Below are 20,334 nucleotides of genomic sequence, written 5' to 3' on the forward strand. Positions count from 1 at the left end.
TGGATGGACGGGGGTATCTCTCTTTCGATTAATGTTTTTGTAGGTTGTTGGTTGACGCTCTGATATGACCTTATTGTGTTGCAAGTGCCGTAACACTCTTACTAAAACTAACATTATCCCTTTGCGAAGTGCATCCTAAATTATATCGATGGTAATGGTGCAAAACATTTACCATGATCATTATTGTGTCGGTGTCCATCCCGTAACTCACATCAACTCTTCGTTTACTCTGAACCTAACGTAACGTTGCTTTCTTCTATACATGTTATGTTATTCTTACAGTAGGCGAGTGGTTGGCGGGTTGTCTGGTATAGTTTGCTCCTTCTTTCCTATCAAACATCTCTCGTCACCACTTAAAACAAAAAATTACGTGCTTTTTTTTGCTGCTCTAAATAAGCGTTGTTTTGACCATGGTGGGTGGTTGGCGGGCGCTGTGATGTGATTTGCTCTTTTTGTCCTATCAAGCATCTATTGTCGTTATCTCTCCCTCTTTCGGGTTGGTACTCTAAAGTATCACCTGTGATCTTCGGCACTTTTTAAACCGTATTGTTTTGCAAGTGCCATAAAAAACACCCCTTCCTTTAACTACAAGTGCCATACTCTCTCTCTCTCTCTCTCTCTCTCTCTCTCTCTCTCTCTCTCTCTCTCTCTCTCTCCTTTTTTTCCTTTTTTTTTGAATAGCTCAAACGAAATATCTGGTCAATGCGAAGAGTGAAATACAAAACGCATAGGACTTAGACAACAACACTGTGCTGTTGATTAACACCTTCGCCCCGTACGACCGGCCGGCCGACCGACCGACCGACCGACCGACCGAGCGTTTTGCTTAACATTGTACATGTTTTCACTACAGTATAATAGGCGTGGGAGGAAATCCTAAAGCTGGAATAGCTGGCCACTACGCTCCCATCCCACACCCCCCTCTCATCCCCCACCCAGCCACGGTTTCTCTCAATTCGGGATTAATTCGCCAAGTGCCTTTCTTCTCTCCCACGATATATAAATCGGCTCAAGCGGCGCTGTGATGGCAGTAGACAGTTACTAGACAGTACTTGCTGCCTGGATTCTTGCACTTTAGTTCCTCTTCGTCTCGAGGAGGACCAGCTTTCGCTTTCTTTTTCCGCGCGGCCTCATTTTTATAACCCCCCCTCTTTCCACCGCCCCTCTCCTTTCCCCCCTGGGGGTCAGATTTAGGTCACAACTTACTGAATGACCCACCTTCTTTTAAACCGCCGGCTAAATCGTCGTGCGTGTTTCGGTGATATTGTGAACCATTTTGGTCATGCTATTTTCTCATACTGTATACAAAAAATAAACAAACAAAAAAAAAACGAAAAAACCCCCAAACAACAAACAGCCCCCCCCTCACAAACCAAACACCCATCACAGAGTGCGTACGCTCACGCACATTTTCACCAGAGAGAACCCCGCGTACTCGCGTCTTCACAAGCGTACCGTACATTACTACACGCAAAGGTCAGCTTTTGACAACTTCTCCGTTATCTGGCTATCGATCTTGTTGTGAATTTCCGTATTCCGTTTCCTGGAGTGGGCAAACCCAGTAGTGCGGCTTAAAAAAAAAAAGCGTCCGCAGTTGCTCCTTCTTTCTTATCAAACATGTCTATTATTGTTATCTCTCCTCTTTTATTATTGTTATCTCTCCTCTTTTTTTTTTCGCGCGCCCATATGACCTTATGCAGTTGCGAGCGCCGTAAAACTTGCTAAACTTAACTTTCTCATTTAAAAAAATGTGTGTTACTGTCTAATAACACTTCTTGTCTTCGGCACTTGTATAGCCTAATTGTGTTTCAAGTTCCGTAACTGAAAGGGTCCGAACTGAAATTACGGCCTATCTCTGTTGGACAGACTAGTCGAACGAACCACAGATTGGTACGTTTACCTGTCATTTCTTCACCAGGAGAGTGGTGGCACTGTCTATGTTGCTCTTCGGGCATTCTTCGGTTTTGACTGTTTTGAAATCCAAACGCTAAACATGGAGTATTTTCAATGTGATTTCACGGCGGGTGGTTGGAGGGTGACCCGGCTAGCCTCTACGTCTGTTGTCGTCAGTCTTGATTTCCTCGAAATGTCAATTTTCGTGTCGATTTACTTTTTTTTAAAAAAGCTCCAACTAGACTAAAAACCTACTCCATCACACACCCCACCCCCTCTTTCCCACCTCTCTAACACATACACGCATACACACACTCATACGTGCACGCATACGCACACGCGCACACACACACACACACACACACACACACACACACACACACACACACACACACACACACACACACACACACACACTTTTCCTACCAACATGTCAATCCCTAACAGCTGTAATTATTCCCCCCACCCCTCCCTGTCATGTGTTACTGTGAGCCTGAAGTTGACAACATTAAACTACCCTCGTTACCCATCTCCCCCCCCTCCCCCCTCCCCCAAAGCACTGACTGCTTAAAATGCAAATCGAGCTGAACATTTATCAGTGGTCTCTCTCTCTCTCTCTGCCATTGTCACAGGTGGCCAAGCTGGCAGTCCTATGCCCGTACGTCCCTCCTCAGGGCAAGTGGATGGATCCAACCGAATGACACAGTCCCCCATGGCCACTCAAGGTAGGACAGGAGAGAGAGAAATTGGAGGATCCCCGGGGGGAATGAATGAACGAACGAACGATTTACATGCCTGTTCGGCAGTCCCCGGGACTCATATACATAAGCTAGAGGCGCATGCTTTGTGTCTGTCTGTCATAAATGGCCCATCTTCCGCAGCTGTCGCTAGCGACTGGAAAAGCTTTGCAAACCAATCCTGTGGTAATCTATACATATGGCTTGTAATATACAGTGTGGAGCGATGGCTGTGCGAAATGGCTGTAGGGGAAGTAAATCTTGTATTTTGTCCCAAGCTGTGAGAGTTCCAGTGAGTAAAGGGGGATAAGTCAGTATATTTCCGTCATAATGTGGGGGTGTTGGTTATTATGTTGTGCTCATTCGTTTCCGAACAGGAAAGAAGATGTGGGTTCTTCAAATTATGAAAAACTAAATTTTCCGTGCGTGGATGTAAAAAAAAAATCAGTGTAGAAATGTGATTTATTTTTCAATATCAGATACCTGAGCAGATACTCTTTAAAAATATTTTTAGTTGTTGGATTTTCAGGAAGGTAATCATCTCCATGTCTAAAGTTTCAAACTTGTCCAAGAGCTAGTTCTTTAATATTTTGTCTGGGTGGCTGTTTTTAGAAAATCGTTAAAAGTTTTTAACGTATTGCCTTGAATACATTTTATACTGTTGTAACACATCATGTCTTACTGGTAAAAGTTGACATTTTTTACTATTAAAATATTTTAAAATAAAATTTATTTTTTTCAACTATATGTTTGATGTCAGCATCATCTAAGTTTCTGACTTTTGCAGGTGAAATGGTATTGCTTTGAACCTCTGGTTTCTATGACCTTGCTTTTTTAGAGTACCTTGCAACTTGTATTGTTTTCACAAAATTTCAGAACATTTAATTTTGTGTCTAAATTTATTTTAATGTCAGCATTTGTTTTTACTTATGGTTTCGCCATCACAACTGTTTTTGAAAATAACTCGTTTTGATTAAAAAATAATGAAAGAAATACATTCCATTTACTTGAAAGCTGTATCATCTCAAAACACTGGTTGATTTTATTGGGGAATAATACATACGCATTTGTTTTGTGATTTGGAATTATTTTCTTTTGTGTTAGTGTTATTAATTATGGGATCATTCAAAGACAGCAAAATATGAGTGAGTTTGTATCAATATCATTCAAAGACAGCAAAATATGAGTGAGTTTGTATCAATTTCGCTTTTGCCGTTTGGGAGAAATAGTCTTTCGAAGTTATCTTATGTTGCACACGAGGTTTTATGTGGCTGGTTGTCTTTGTGCAAGGTATGGGAAATCAAAAAGTGGTTAAGGATGGTTAGAGTTAGTATAAGGCGCCGTGCCTCCCCCCCCCCCATCATCATCATCATCATACATTTTATAGTGTGCTAGTCATGGCATTTAAAAAAAAAACTTTGTTCACAGAATAAATCAGTTCACTAGCTGCTCCGGCAGTTTTTTTTGTGGGGGGGTTGTTTTGGAATTGTGGGTTCAACAAGTTGTGTGTTTTGTTTCCTCAGGTTACAACCAGCAGATGATGCCCCCACCCAACAGCATGGGCTACATGCCCGGCTCAGGCAAGATGGGTGGGGTGGCTCAGATGCCAGGACATTACCCACAGTACAACTCGCAGTATCCCCAGGGTAATTTGTTGCTATTTGAAACTTTTATTTTATTATTGAAGGCCTCAGAGTCAAGACAGACCAGTCATGTTGGAACACCTCACCTTAATGTGTTTGTCTGCTTTTTCATATTTTTTTTTTGGTCGTATATATCACAGTCACAAGGTGGGTTAGTCAGAGAGTGTTGCTGATAGATCTTTCTTCTTTTTTCTGTCTCCCTATCGTACTTGTCCCGTAGACTTAATATCTGCTATGGTGTTGATGTACTTTTCTTTACTTACTAAATAATTTCGTAAGTGCACTCATGATATGGATGAGAATGCACTTATCAAGTGGCCTCTCAGGTATTGTCAGAAGTCTTTTTCTCTTTCTTCTTAATTGTAAAGGGTGACCGAAGTTGATGTAATGAACTCTTGCACAGGGAATGTTTCGCTCGGTAGCCAAGGTAGCTGTTAGGTGGAGGTTGTTATTATCTGGGTTGCTGTTAAATGAGCACTACTGTACTTAATAAGAAAGCGTTGAGTTGATGTAGACGGTGAAAATATGTGGAGTTTAAAAATATCCTATATGGCTCATCAGCTGATTTTATGCCCTAGTTTTTCTCATGCTTCTGCAGGGAGTTATCCCCGCCAGCAGCCAGGAATGGGAGGCATGGGTGGTCCCGGTGGTCCCATGTCAGGACCCATGCAGAACTACCCGGGATCCCAGCCCAACATGTACCCCAACGGACCCGGCCAGATGCCTGGAGGACCTATGTACGGCAACATGCCCGGCATGAACAGAAACATGGGCCAGTCGGGCTACGGCACGGGGCCCTTTGGTCAGGGCCCGGGCGGCAACATGGGCGGCATGGTGAACAGTCAGTACCCAGGCTACAACTCCCACATGGGGCCCATGCCCGGACAGCACGGCATGCCTCCGCAGCAGCAGCCTCAGGGCCCCATGCCCCCAGGCTCGTCACCCGGACCCCTGCCGCCCACCATGGGCAGCCAGCCCCCTGGCACTGGCATGATGCCGCAGCAACACGGTGGCCACGGCTCCAACAAGGCCGTCCAGGCGGCCCAGGCAGCCATGATGGCAGCGGCCAACAGCACCGGCCCTCGCATGTCGCACAGCCGGGGCTCCATGAGCCCGTCACGGGGCATGTTTCAGCAGTCGGGGCCCAACGGAGGGGCTGGTGGGGGGCCCCTGGCACAGATGAACAGCATGACAAATTCTCCCAATTTTGGCAGTCCGAGTTTGAACAGTATGTCGAATGCAGTGGAGCAGCTGGGCCGGGGCTCCATGCCCCCTTCCTCCTCCTCCTCCTCCTCTGCGATGGGAGGTGCAGGGATCCCGTCATCCACCCCTTCCCCAGTGCCTAAGTCCTCCCACAGTCCGGCAGCCATGCCCAACAGCAACAACCTGTCGTCCAGTATTGCTCACGGTGGCACTGACCACTGCCAGAACTCGCCTCTGTCCAGCACGGACACGCAGGAGTCCAGCTCGCGACCAAGCTCGGCAGCTCACCCCCCAGACCTGCCCCACGCCAGCGACACAACGGGCTCGGATAGTTCGAGCGGCATGCCCAGTGACTCCACCTCCGTGGACAGCGGTTTCCATTCCTCGGACCAGGGGGACAAAACGTCAGACTCTATGAGCACCCCCACCCAGTCGGTGCCCTCCCCGCTGCCCACCGGCGGCGGGCAACCCAACGGTGAGGCCTCCTCCTCCTCTCGGACATTAGAGAACATCAGCCCACCGGGTCAGCATACTAGTCACCATCCCCAGGCCCACCACGCTCCTCCCCATCCTCCGCATCCTCCTCATCCTCACCACCCCAACCACCAGCAGATGGGTGCAGACTCGAAACAGATGCCTTACAGCAACGATGGCAGTGGTGTTCCTTTACCGCCGTCCTGCATCTCATCTAACGCCATGTCATCCATGCCTTCATCCAGTGGCAGCGTCGTAACTACAGCAGTCACGGGTAAGACACATACCTCCGCCGCGAACGTTTTCTTATACCGAACAAAGCACACCGCTCACAGTCTCATCAAATTCCTTTTTTGATATGGTTTGGTACATTTGGGGGTTGCTAGGTTTTCATTGGCTGTGGGGCAAAAGTTGTTATTTTGACACATTTTGATGAAATCCTTCAAAACCATTTGTAGACCTAGATTGAGTACATTAAATACATACTAAGTAAGGTAAAAAAGGACAATCCTTTTTAATGTTTTAATCCAATCCTAAGGAAAGTCTCATTTTTGAGTTGTCTATTTTTTTGTTGTAAATGTATGCAGAATAGCCCGGCCAGACATTAATCGATACTGTCTTTTTTGAGTCCTGATCACATATTTCATTGTTTGTTATAATTTTTTATACATAGATATGTAGTTGGAGATATTGAGTTCTGGATGTGACTACAGCAATATGAAGGTAGACAATATTTGTTTCGGAGTTAGTACACATGTTAAGATGGTTGTAATTTTCGGGGTTTAAAAAAAAATTAAATATTTTGACAGCAGTTGAATTTCGGGGTTGGTTAGTGAGCGATAGGAGGTTTTGGTTTGCTGTTGTTTGCGTTGCCCAATATAGTCTCAGTTGCCGAGGATATCTTCATGTAAATATGCGAGAAGCATTTATTTATCTCTTTTTGATAAAACATCAAGGAGTTGACCACATTGTGTTTTTTTCCCCCTCCTCCAGTTCCAATGTCCACCCAGAGTGTTGCCTCCCCCGTGACCACGGTGTCGTCATCGCTCCCTCACCACCCGCACCCCCACGCGCCACACCCTCACCAGCAACACATGGGCCCCCACGGCGGGCCGCCCCACCCGATGATGGCCCCCCATGGCGTGGGCCCGGCCAGCCACCCAGGCATGATGCCCAACGGCATGCCTCCCTCCAACATGATGAGCCCCGGCCACATGGGCGGCCCTCCCGGACAGATGCCACCCAACATGCCCCCCAACATGATGCCCAACATGGGCGGACCCAACATGAGCATGAACCAGAATGGGCCCATGATGGGCCCCAATGGTCCCATGATGGGCCACAATGGCCCCATGATGCCTGGTCCGCCGGGCATGAACAATGGCAGTGGCAACATGCCCCAGATGGGTCATGGTGTGCCCCCTCATCACCCACACCCGCAACAACAGCAACAACAGCAGCAGCAGCAACCGCAACAGCAGCAGCAGCAGCAGCCACCGATGAATTGCATGCCCATGGTCAACAACAACAACAACGCGACTTCTGAAGAACAGCCGGAGAAGAAGAAGAAATCAAAGGTATGACCCATGTCCTTTTTTTGCACTGCCGAAATTGTTGATTATATCTCTGAGCTACCCCGTCTCCCGCCCTGCCCCCACCCGACCCGATGTCCCTTGTGGCAGCCTCTCACTTTGTACAGATGGATGGCTGTCTACTACTAACATGTTCACCCACTCTCCTTTGTTCAATTGTCTCATTTTCTGTCTATTTTTTAACCCTATGAAATGTCAGCATAGGGGCCATATATACTGTTTTAATGCTGAGTAAGTTTAGTAAATGTTTGCGCGAGCAAGCAAAATTTCTGATTCGTTCATTTCTTATTTCGTGGATGAAATGAAAAGTAATGCTCTATGCATTTCACAGGTTTTCTGGACATGTTGAAGAAAATTCAGCCAGATTTTAAAGCTGCTGCACTTGTAGAATGATATGCCCGGAACAGTTGTAGTGAATAAGTCCATGCGCATTGTGGACCTTTTGTTTTTGGCAGTGGCCCAGTTTTTAAAAAAAAGTGTTGAGACAATTGGATTCTCAAAGTATTAACCTTGTTCTTTCCTGCAGTATATCAAATTGATATTTCCTAAACTTTTTTATTTTCCCTTTGCTCTTTCAGTCGTTTTGAGTTTGGTCTATTACAGTTCTCTCCATTAGTATTTCGATCTGATGGTTTGAATCAAATGTAGTATGCCATGTTCTGTCCTCTTTCTACAGAGTTAGAAAAAGGCAATCAGTGATGATTTTGGTTGTTTTAAATTAATTTATCGTAATCATTTTTCATTTCAGCATGTCATGCGATACTGTCAGTTGTCATGAGTTTCTTTTTGTTCCCTTTTTTTTTCCTTCTGGAAACTGATATCATTCTTCATATTGTTGCATCATCATGACGATCTTAATCCTGATTGGCGTCTTAATTTTGACATTGTTAAAAAAAAAAGTTAAAAGCGTCTCAGGACTTAGTGAAACGAAAAAAGCTGTAATTTGAATTAGCCTCTGTAACATTTCTCACCATTTTCATCTTGAAGATTTTGTGATAAGCCCTAGGGTGTATTGAGTGCTCAAGAGCTAAGGGATCTGTTATGACCACTGTTGGATTGAACTGTACCTTTCTTCCCGCCTTGTTTATATTTCCAAATTATTTTTGCCATTTTTTTTCCATATAATGTGTTCACTCTCACACATGCACAAGCACACAAGTTTTTCTACCCATCGACACTGTCCACAGGCTTTTTGCTGGGTGCTTTCAAGTCATGGGGCTTCAGAACTGTTGTTTGTTTTAAATATATATTTTTTTTAAAAGAGACGAAAGATCAAAGAATTGTTGTGCACTGCAAAGCATTTTCGTTCCAAAGCCTTCTTTGTCTTTCAGTCTTTGTTAGTACCTAGTCATTTTCAGTGATTAAGTCTTTGGGGCATAACAACTCATGTCTCTGACAATTCGATGTTTCATCCTGAAGTTTATGTTCTTATGCTGCAACTACCGAGGGATGTCAGAGATATATTTTTACAAAAACCTATTTTTTAAGCAAATTAAGTGAAAGTTAAAGTGCCTTCATCCCTAGAAGTTCAAAATAGTTCTTGACAATCAATGGCAACTTTGAAGAATTTCATACTATGTGATCAGTATATCTTTTTGGACGTGGTTGTCTTGAAGTTGTCAAAATGAACACGTTTTGGCCTATGTCACTTCACTCATTGAGGTGGGTAGTTATTTGATTAATAACTAATTTCAATGATTGTACAGAGTCCCAACCAACTGTCTTGTCTTTTTCCTATGCTATATACGGCTCAGCTTTTTCAGTGCTTTCTGTGCGTTGCAGACCATGAATTAAGACCTTTTTTTTTTTGTTCTTTTTTTCTCTATCCATGATTTAAAGAAATAATTTTGTTTTGTCTTCCCAAAAAAAAAAATAGGTGGATTTTCAAAATTGAGTTTTCATGGAAAATGACCTGCAACAAGAATGTTAATTCTTATCTGGGTTTTTTATCTTTTTTTCTTCCTTGTCTTTTCCTCTGCGGTCGGTGCAGGAGTTGGATGGTCTGCCTCCCAGCCATGCCCACATCCGGGCCGGCTCGGCAGGGGCACACTACTCTGAGGAACCCAACAGCCCTGGGGCCCTCGTAAGTGGCCGCACGGACATTCCCCCCCCTCTCCCCTTTCCTCAAGTGGCTCAGCATATGCCCTCAGAAAAGCAAACAAAATCCAAAAGGACATGTTTTATAACATTTTCAAGACTTTTGGGACCGACTTTGTTTTTTTAATTGGTTTTTTTTTTTTTAGATTTCTTTTTTTTTTTTGTCTTAAAAAACCCTGAATATTGTCTTCCAGTTTTGTTTCAATTTGTTTCTCTTATTGTCGTGGTGATAGAGGCAGCTGTATACAGATTTTTTTTCTTCGTGTTTTTAAATTTATTTTCGTTCTTAAAGATTCGTTCTTGAGCCCCCTCACCCACACCCCCTCTCGACATCCGCCAGTTGAGTACTGTGTCTTTGTACCCTCCCACCCCCTCGCTCAGTGTATTGTAGCTGTGGCCGCCTGCAGCAGCAACTGCAACCCCTTGCCTCCCAGCGCTCTCTGATGTTTGGTTACCACCACTGCCATTACTCTCTTACTACCATGCGTTAGCCCTTTTATGCTGTACTCACTGCTTGCAAGTTGGAAACACCAGACCCTTTATTTTTACATTTTATTTTTATTTTTTGGATTTGCAGTAGTTGTGGACATTTGCAAGAAAGGGCCCCTTTTATCTCTTTCCCTTTAAGTGAATCGTATAGATGGACAGCCCGTGTCCCCCCCCCCCCCCCCCACAATGTGCATATTGCTTTTAGGCTGTGCTGCTGTTCACAAAGTTTCTGTTTAACATTTAAATGAGAGGTGAAGAATAAATAAAGGCTATTGAAAATAAAGTGGGACGTTGAGTATGTACCCATAAGGGGATTATGGGTTTGGTGTTTCCAGTTCTGAATCTTTTTACTTTTGTGGAGGAGGTGCCATAAGACCTTTTTATTTGAAGAAGCCGGGCAGTTGCAGTGCACTGTTTCACCTTTTCTCCTCTCGAGCTACTAGTCTATGACTTTGTTAAGGGTAGGTTTGACGTAGTCAGCACTTTCAGGTCATTTTGTTTGATCATTGTTACTTTTGATGTTGGTGGTGGATGTAGCAGTGTTAGTTTATATTTTTTTGCAGAATTTCAAGCCATGCAAATCATCATTGTTAAGTAATATCCTTGTCTTTTTGTGCAACCAAATCACATTGGTGCTCAGTAGACTGAGACTTAAATGGTAATATGGCATGAAAAAATTGCTACTTCTACGTAGTGTTTTAATTTTGGAGTACTTCTCTTTCAAACAACTGATTTTTTAAATGGATTGGGAAATGTGGACAAGTTTGGGCCCAGTAAGTGATAAAATCTTTTTACCCATGGAAGATCAATAAATAGCAGAGTTCTGGGCCAGGAGATTTGAAAATTGCATTGGATATCTGCACTTGTTTGTTTTATTCTGCTTACGGATGTCTTTGTTTTCAGTTGGCGTTTATACATTACTTTTTCCTCAACAAACTTTCCTTTGTTCCGGACGACTGGATGTGGACCTGCATGGTTATGACTGTTATTATTGCCTTTCTTTTGCCTGATGTTATGTTTTTTGCTTTGAGTCGTTTTATTTTGACCAGTTTGGTATTCTTATTGCTCAATATGCCCTTTGTTACCACATGGATAATTTGGCTGATTGTGTAGGGGGGGGGGTTGGAATATTTTTGTCAATTTTATTTATTTAATATAGGGAAAGTCTTGATAAGGGGGTTGCTTGTGCTCAAAAGATTTTGAATAATCAAATTGAAAGTATGACTTTGTACGGTAATACAAGTGAATAACACATCATCCCATGCCTACTTTGGAGTTGAGATTGTATTGTACTGTGTCGGGTTGTTGTTTCATTTGTTGACTTTGTTTAACCTTGACATGACGAGTGGAGAATGCTGTTGCTGTATACTTGCATGATTTTCATCTGTGAGGTTGTTCTGTGCTAGTCCAGTCGGTCATTTTATTCCTGTGTAGTGGTTATCCTGCGTAGATGCATTCTGTACAGCGGATGCCCCCCTAAGACAGGCGTTTGACTGGGGAAATCTGTGTTGTTTGTGGCACTCTTTTTTGCATTGTGAAAACCGGTTTTTGACAGGATTCAAAGTAAGGTGAATTGCATATGAAAGGGAGAATGTTTTAACTTTCAAGGACAATACCACAAATATAACTTTCGATTGGTAAAGAGTAATGTTTTTATGTGATGTATACTGTTTAAAAAATTTGATTAGTCATTTAGGGGAATAATTGGCCCCGGACTGATGTTATAATAAAAAAATTTTAAAAACTGGCTAAGAGAAATAACTTTATTTGAATTTTGGTTTTATTCTGGAACAGCTTGTCAGTGATCATCTGTACCATGTTGGAGATGAAGGTTTTGCTGGTCATATTTTCCTGTTACCCCATTCTCTGTAACTTGTACAGAAGAACCATTCTGTTGACCTGTTTTCCCTTTGTCTCATAAGCTCTTGTCTAATCTTGTTTCCAGAAGTCTTCATCGGACCTCAGCAAGTTGTTTGAACTGGGGCCTGAGCCTGACCGCCGGCCCTTCCTGGAGCGCGTCCTGGCCTTCCTGGAAGAGACTGGTCAGCCGGTCACCTCACTGCCAGTGATTAGCAAAACACCCCTGGATCTCTACAAGCTCTACTTCAGTGTACGCGAAAAGGGGGGCTTTGAAGAGGTAGGCTTGCCAAATTGTGTTCAAATTGTAAGCTTAGCACCAGCACTTGTGTAGTTGGATGTAGAACTTGGAGCTGATGGGTGGTGGGGAAAAGATGTGTATACTCTAGGTTGTTTTTTTTGCGAGCATCCAAGCAAAGAAATGTACTCCAAACCATGATTGCTCATGCCTGTTTCAGATGTGGGCTTTGAAAGGAAAGGGAATTCATAATGCTCTGTTCTTTCTGTTCGTTATTGGGTTGCCTTTTATTATGTGTGTGGTGAGAAAGGAGGAAAACTTTTCAATGGCCAAGTTCGTAAGCACTTGCCATTGTTAGGAGAGTTTCTCTGTAAGATGCTGTAATATTAAAAATCAGCTAAAAAACTGCGTTTTCATTTGATAAGATTTCAGTGTTACTGTACTTTTTTGGGTAAAACTACCAAAGCTTTGTAAGTAAACATTTCTTTGTTTTTGACCTTTCCTCGAAGAAAAGTGATTTTACCATAACACTTGAAGCATAGATGGAATAATAAAGAATAAGACTGTCAATGGTAAAAATTGTCTTGGTTTGTGTGTGTTGCTCATCACGTTGATCATTTGTCTTTTTGGGATCAGTTATTGGAATTGTGGTGTTGTGAATTAAGTATGGGTGGTTGAATGAAAGGACTGTCCTTTTTTTTGTATCCTTCCCTGTGGTTTCTGCCTTCGTGTCTTACTTTTTCCCCCGCAACACTAAATGACCCATAATTGTGTCAATCTAAAAATTATTTCTCTAACCAAAACTCTTGATTGTTCAGGTTACAAGGGGTAAGAAATGGCGCGAGATCTGCACTGTGGTCAACATCGGCACTTCAGCCAGTGCGGCGTTCACGCTGAAGAAGAACTACATCCGCTACCTGTTCAACTACGAGTGCAAGTTTGACCGGGGCGGCATTAACCCGGCCCCCATCCTAGCCCAGATGGAGGCCCAGCTGGCCCACAAGCGAGAGCAGAAGAACAAGAGGGCCCCCTCTCCAGGTTTGTCACCTTTCCATATATGCATATAATATAGGTGGGTGGTTGGCGGCTGCTCTGGTGTGGGTTGCTCCTTCTTTCCTATAAAAAAATGTATCGTCTCTATATCCCCTCCATTTTTGTGTTTGTTACTTTCTTGTAACATCTCTAATCTTCGGCACTTATATGACCTTATTGTGTTGCAAGTGCAGTGAACCTCTTACTAAAACTAAAAACTAATATATTCATATAATGTAGGGCTGGGTAAAAGTAAGTTTTATTTTTGTTGTGATAGTGGTTGGGTGTGTTTTAATGTGATGAAGGTAATAATGGTCTTTTCCACTATTTGACAACATATCCCTTTTCGTGAAAATCCATTTTGGGTCATTTTCCTTGTCAAATGCTGTAACTGGTGTTTTCCTATAGACATTAGATAAATGTAAACAATGTCTCTTTTGGTAATGGACCTACAGACATAGACTTAAAAAGAAATAAGATACAGAAATTTTTGTTCCTTGTGTTGTCATCATCTTGAAACAGTAAAGTGGAAATAATCAAATGATTAATGTTCCATGCGGACTTGATAAAGTGAATAAATAAAGTGTTTGGTCATAAAAAAAAAGAGAATGGCTCACATGGCAGCTTTAGGATTTTGCCATGTTGAATACTGCAATTGAAAGCAGGGGAGTAGATTCTACTGAGCGCTGAAAGGGATTCCGATGTCTTCAGTACATGTTGTGCTTCTCCACAGCAGGATCCAACTCGAACGATGCATTCCGGCCGCCAAGCACCCCCAACAATCAAATGGATTCCACATTTCCCCCCAACATGCCCCCACCTTACATGCAGACCCCAGACGGCAGTATGGCCAACCCGCACATGGGCGGCGGTAGCATGATGATGCCCCCCAACAACATGATGAGCGGCCCGGGCCACCATGGGAACATGGGTTCAATGATGGCCCCTCCGGGTATGGGGCCGTCCGGCATGATGGGTGGCCCCGGAGGGCCGGGGATGATGCCAGGGCAGCAGCCCATGATGCCCAATAGCGGCAGCGGAGGAGGCATGATGGGAGGGCCTCAGATGATGCCGGGAGGACCCCCGGGCTATGGAGGCCCCATGATGCAGCAGCAGCCACAGCCAGGAGGCCCCCCGCAGCCCCCGCAGGTCAGCAGTGCCAATGGGCCTCTGGGCGCAGGCACCCCGGCCTCGGGCGGCCCTGTGACCTCAGACAGTATCAGCGTGCAGGATCCGTTCTCCGACGAGCCCAGCTTTGGGCAGCAGCAACAGCAGCGTGGCAGCGGCCCCCTGGTGACGCCACCGCCGCAGACCTCGCAGATGTCCTCTGTAGCCACGCCCATGTCCTCAGGCCACCCAGGCATGCAGCAGAGCAGCATGGCCACTTCTACGATGACCAGCACGGCCAATCGCTCTGCCAGCTCTTCGGGGGCGGGTTACGGCGCGGGTGACGCCCAGATGCCGGGCGGTTTCTCGGGCAGCACTAGTGGCCGTCCAGGTGACGGCGGCAGCGCGCCGGCTGGAGGCCAGTACCCACCCTATGGACAACAGTTTGAAAGGCCTGACAGGTGGGTGTTTTGTTTGTCAATGTCTCGAGGGCATTCCTTCTTGGGAAGCCTTTTTACTCCTAAAAATTTGAGAACATTTTGAAAAGTGTAAGAATTCTGTTGAACCCCTCGGGGAACTTAAAAAAAAAAAATTATGGGGTTTCATTTTTGTAGAGCATTCGAGAAGAGCAATGAGTGCGGGTAGTTGGAGGACATCACTGGTAGGTCCTGCATCTTTTTTGTCCCTCTCTACTTTTTGTCTGTCTTTCTTCTTCCTTGCACCATATGATGGTTGTTGGGTTATTGTGTCCACATACTTCTCTTTACTCTTTACTCTTTACTTGAGGAATGAGTCGTGGACCAAGATGGCTAATGTCCGTTTCAGATCTGCCTTTTGAAGAAAAAGGCTTTCCAAAAAATTTTCAATCTTTGTTTTCACTGTACCGGAGAATTGGTTTAGCTTTTAAATTCTCATCACTTTCTTTTCAGTTGGAAGAGAATCTTGCATGTGGTTAAAGGGTTTAACTGGCAGGCCCTACATATCGCATTGTCTAAGCACTTGTATCAATGTGTTTATTTTTAATTTTAACAAAGACATGTCGCCTTTTCCCTTTTTGATTACTATACATATTGATCACTTTGCTGAAATAAAAGCAGTGATAAGAGATAATTTGGATGTGATTACGTACTATTGGAGGCTGTAGTGTTAATTCCAAGGCTCCCGATATCATTTGTCATCAAATAATATCAAAATGAGAAAAGGACTAACATTTGTTGAAGAGGGAATAGATGTCTTGTAGTTGTGTTTTTGCGACTTCTTCTCCGTTCAGGATCATTGGCATTTAGAGGATGAAAAATACTCCTCCAAGTTTTGCTTTGTTTTAACACGTACAAAACTTCCTCTTTGGCAAGAAAGGCCGTGACACTAGTTTTTATGTTGGACATTGTTCCTCTTCTTGCCCTCCAGGTTTGACCAGTCCAGCCCCAGCATGGGCATGCGACCTCCCGGCCCCACCCCCGGCATGGCCCCGAGTCAGCAGCCACCTCAGCAGCCCGGGGAGAATGGGGCTCCCATGTACCCAGGCGCACGATTCCCAGGGCCTCCGGGCCCCATGATGAGGCCTCCGCAAGCCGGGGATGGGCCCAGTCAGTACCCACAGGGGCCGTACCAGGGCCAGGGGCCGTACCCCGGGGGACCAGGACCCCAGTACCCCAACTACCCCCAGACCAGCTCCGGTGCTTACCCTGGACCCCGCCCGCCGTATGGGACGCCACGCAAGCGCTTTCCAGATGAACACGGTTCAGGTACATGTTTGCACTTGTATACGCTGAATTTTTTTTTTGGGCCTTTGTTCTATCCCATTTTTTTTTTAGGACTCTGCTGAGGTCTGTGATGTGTGATTTGTTTTGGAAGAGTAGTTGTTTCTGATTTCAAATATTAAATGTGGGCCTGTCATATTCATTGACATTAGATGTAAACTTCATGTACGAGGTGGACATCTCTGCTTGTATCTAGTCTCTTGTGGAAAAAAAGTTCTAGAAATCTAAAACGTCTTGTAATGAAGGGAGCCCACTATTCAAAACAGACTTTTTATTTATAAAATCAATTTTGGTGGACGTCTCAACTGCTGAGTCGAAGATGTACTTTAGTTTTTACAATCTCTGTGTAGATTGAAAGAGTCTGAAATACATTTACAATTACGAAAGCCGACAAGCATGCATGAAGCATGTCTTAATGCGCACGTTATGTGTGTCGCGCTCAGTGACATGAACGTCAGCTTCCACCCCAAAGTATAGTTGGCTTATTTTAGTCGGAAACTCTTCTCACTTCTCCTCCTTGCTTTGCTCTGTGCGTGCTTTTTGTTTCGTTTCATTGGCATTGTGGTTCTCTTTTTGACAGCTCAAAATCAGTACTCTGATTGGTCAAACTCTGGGATGGCGGGTCACATGACCTATCCGTCGCCTTCCCCCGACAGACAGGCTCCGTCCCCAGACGGTATGGGTGCTTGGCCGTCCATTGCTTACCCTCACCTATTCGTTATATCTTTCCCTGATTATAATCACTGCTCTTTTTTTTTTTCCTCCCCCTTCAAATCTGATCCTTTTGGTTTTATGAGCACTTTTTTTCTTTTTACACTTTCCTGGTGTGGTTTCATTATTATTAACCTTGGGTATTTTTGTACATTTTGATTTACTGTCATCTTTCCCCAATTTTCTTTCAATTTCTTTTTCTGTTTGCAACTATATTTGAATGGGTGTTGGATAGTAGCCCTCTCCTTTCCCTTCTTCACTGGATGAATGGTCCTCATCTCGAGTGTGACATACTAAACTTAGATTCTGACTTGTTATGGAAAAAAACAAAAACAACCCAAACAAATCACGGAAAAACTTCATCCTGTAGCCTTTTGTTGTTGTTTTAGACAGAACAAATGCTTAGATATATGCTTCAGTTACGAATCTATGGAATTTGTACTGGGGATTCTCTAGGTGTTTAAAAATTATTTTTTCTAAGGAATTAAGTTGGACATGACAGTCTTGCAAGCACTGTCAGATGTTAAAGGGACAAGTTGGGGGAGACGAGATTGTTATTTTAGAAGTATGGTTCTTATTTTCTTTTCAAAGTTTGTGGTATGATTCCAAATTTGTTATGGCATGATCAGTAGCAGACTATATTTTTTCTCTCTCGGGTTTTTCCACTCCCCTGTCCCAAGGTAGATGGATTATACATATTCTCAGATTCTGGTCTACTGTAAGAATGAAACATTCGGCTTATTGCTTATCTCTGAGATGAATTATAGTCTTACTGTGACAAGACTTAAACAAAATTTTATGAAAAAATTAATTAAATTCTTAGCCTGAGTATGTGTTTTATTTGACGTCAGACCACAGGAATAATCGGTTGTCCATGTAGATAGTGGTAGAGAGTGCTCTGTGAGGTTTCATGGTGCAGACAGAAGAATGCGAGGACTAGGATTAGATTACGGTGGAAAAGAGATTGTTTTCTGACTTCGGGGCTCATGCTCAGGATGAAGCTTTCTGTGAACTTTGTGAGTGTGTGTGTATGTGTAGTTTTGGTGAAACTGAATGCATCTTACGTTCCAAGTGTGTTTTATGTAACCAGTCCCACCCTTTGTAGTCGTTTGCAGTGTCAAACACATGTATTGAAATGATTTGTGAAGCCTTCTTACATTGAGATACTTTGGCTCTGGAAGAAAAGTATAAATGGCTAAAAGCCCTCCCAAGATTTGGGCTTATCTGTAGTAATAAGCAGTTAAAAAAGAATTTGCCCGCTCTTCAATTGAAGAAAAAATCATTAAGATTTATAAGAGTGTGGCTTTCTCCTGAGACTGGAAATGTTTGTGGTAGTGTACTATTAGACAGCTGTGCTCCATGGCAGGTTTAGTCTTCTGATCTCACGGTTTCTTTGCTGTGGGTATTGGTTAATGTACGGTTTGAAATTTGATTAACCATCTCTTGAATCTGGATGTGAAACATTGTCATAAAACTCCCAGTGGGTTTTGCATGTGTTTTTGTTTTTTTTCTTTCTTTCTTAAGGCACTCTATTGTACAACATTTGTATGTCCCAATTCTTTGTTCCAACTAGATTGCCCTTTTGTCAACTGTGGTGGTATGAATAGGTCTCTAAATTACAAATACTAATCTCAGAACACTGCAGTGTATAGTTTGTGTTGTTGTTGAAAGGTATGACGGCCTCTCTTACCACAAGGCTGGTCATTGGGTATTTTGATCTTGCATGTTTACCCACTGTATCTTAGCCACTGTAACATAACTCTTGTCTGTAATTATACTGGGGTTTGTGCTATGGTTTGCTAGTGGCTTAACTTGAACCTTTGCTTGAGATACCTGGAGAATGGCTCCTATAGCGTTTGAGATGACCTGGATACTTTTAAGGGGCTGAATAGGCTCGATTCCCCCCCCCCCCTGGTTTAATTGCAGTGAGTAAAATCTGCAATGACTTCCTTACGGAAATTACACGCTACTGAAAAATGTCAAGGTCGTTTTAATGATTTGTGAAGAACATTTTAATTTACGGAGCAAATGACATCTTGAAACTAGAACTTTCCTTGCGTATTTCTGTTTGAAACCATAAATATTTTGGAGCTGTACTGGATAGTAATTCGAAACCCTTCATGAATGATGTCATTTCGATTCTGGATGGTCCCAGAGAGAGGAAATTATATAAGGGTGGTTGTGTCAGCCTTATGAATTATTTTCTAGATTTAAAGCCCCCCAACCGAACAAACGAATCAGTATAAAGAAACCCCCTATATTTTAAAGTTGGGAAATAACATTTTAAAATATGCTTGGCATAGGGGTAACATGTACCGTGAATTCTCCCCTACAGATCTCATGGGAAACCAGTGGTCTCCCCTCCAACGTTCCCGCATGCAGCAAGGCACCCCAGGCTATATGCCCCCGGCCCCGCCATCGACCCCGCCCATGGGACCCTACGGCCGCCAGATGGGCCACCGCAACTCTCCCCAGGCCAGGGAGTCCTCACGATACAGCAGCAGCCAGAAGATGCAGGTCTGTAAAGAACGACAAGTGGTGTATTGGAAAACACTGACTGTGACTATATATCAGTGTCTGAACCCTTTGAGCCCTGACCTCCTGAGGCTACTGTGCCCCTCTGCCTGATGAGTGACCTATCTCTAACCTTTATAAGATGATCTGTATCCATTTCCGTATCCCACTCAGGGTAGTCATCTTCTTTACCAGCATGTAATTCAGAAAGATCTTCACAATAATCAGGAGCATCCTGTGTCGTAAATAATATTTTCCGCGTGTGATTTGTACCAGACGTGCCGAGTGAGAGATACGGTCTCGCTCACCGGGTACTGGTGGCTAGCCACACGGGCAGTATTATGTGCCACTGGTCTACCGGTGGCAAGAGCTCAGAGGGTTTAAGGGCTATGCTCTTTCCTTGTTGCTCCCCTAGGTCGTAAGTTCGATTTTGGTTTCAGGAGGTTATTTTTAGATTGGGTTCCCCATCTGTCTGCTGGGATGTTGTGTCCCTTCTCAGTGCTGCCTGATTGTGATGGGCAGAGCTGAAGGAGCTCAGTGCAATGTTTCAGTGCAATTACAAATTTCAGTAGAGAAAGGAATAAAGAAAGATGTGTTTACTAAAGCTTGCTGTGTTGGCCAGTGTGGCAGTGCTTTGCTGCTGTTCTTCTCCAGTCATCTTTTTAAAAAAAACTTAAATCTACTTTCTGTGCACTTTTCCTTGATGAAAAAATAAAAATATAATGATTTTAAGAAATAAAGATGAGTATGATTTTTTTAAAGTATTAAGATTCCCTTAAATCCTCTGTTTTATTGTCACATGAATGAAGTCAACGGTTTTTATTTTCATATTTGGGCATGGGTGGAAAACATGAACTCTGCGTTTGGCGGGTGCTCTGGTGTGGTTTTCTTCATCTTTCCTATGAAACATCTATCGTCCTTATCTCCTCCCCTTCTTTTTTATGTTTGTTACTCTCTTGTAACACCTAATCTTCTGGCGCTCAAATG

At 43.6% G+C, this 20,334-nt stretch overlaps 1 protein-coding gene across 10 annotated transcripts in view; it reads left to right on the plus strand.

The window, feature by feature from the left end:
• The window catches only part of LOC101854323 (trithorax group protein osa), an 82,869-nt gene that overhangs the window by 54,420 nt on the left and 8,115 nt on the right, over window positions 1–20,334 (plus strand). For 7 of the 10 annotated variants that reach the window (XM_035969413.1, XM_035969410.1, XM_005097039.3 and 4 more), the window contains 11 exons: window positions 2,526–2,618; window positions 4,154–4,276; window positions 4,872–6,224; window positions 6,944–7,527; window positions 9,533–9,625; window positions 12,074–12,265; window positions 13,042–13,261; window positions 13,989–14,823; window positions 15,770–16,107; window positions 16,703–16,798; window positions 19,169–19,350. In XM_035969413.1, coding sequence (XP_035825306.1) covers window positions 2,526–2,618; window positions 4,154–4,276; window positions 4,872–6,224; window positions 6,944–7,527; window positions 9,533–9,625; window positions 12,074–12,265; window positions 13,042–13,261; window positions 13,989–14,823; window positions 15,770–16,107; window positions 16,703–16,798; window positions 19,169–19,350 — 4,109 coding nt within the window. The remainder of the gene's footprint in view (window positions 1–2,525; window positions 2,619–4,153; window positions 4,277–4,871; window positions 6,225–6,943; window positions 7,528–9,532; window positions 9,626–12,073; window positions 12,266–13,041; window positions 13,262–13,988; window positions 14,824–15,769; window positions 16,108–16,702; window positions 16,799–19,168; window positions 19,351–20,334) is intronic. The other 3 variants (XM_035969412.1, XM_035969414.1, XM_035969415.1) reach the window with 3 other exon arrangements.

This window comes from Aplysia californica, unplaced genomic scaffold (assembly GCF_000002075.1).
Source record: "Aplysia californica isolate F4 #8 unplaced genomic scaffold, AplCal3.0 scaffold00145, whole genome shotgun sequence".
NCBI classification, from domain to species: Eukaryota; Metazoa; Mollusca; class Gastropoda; order Aplysiida; family Aplysiidae; genus Aplysia; species Aplysia californica.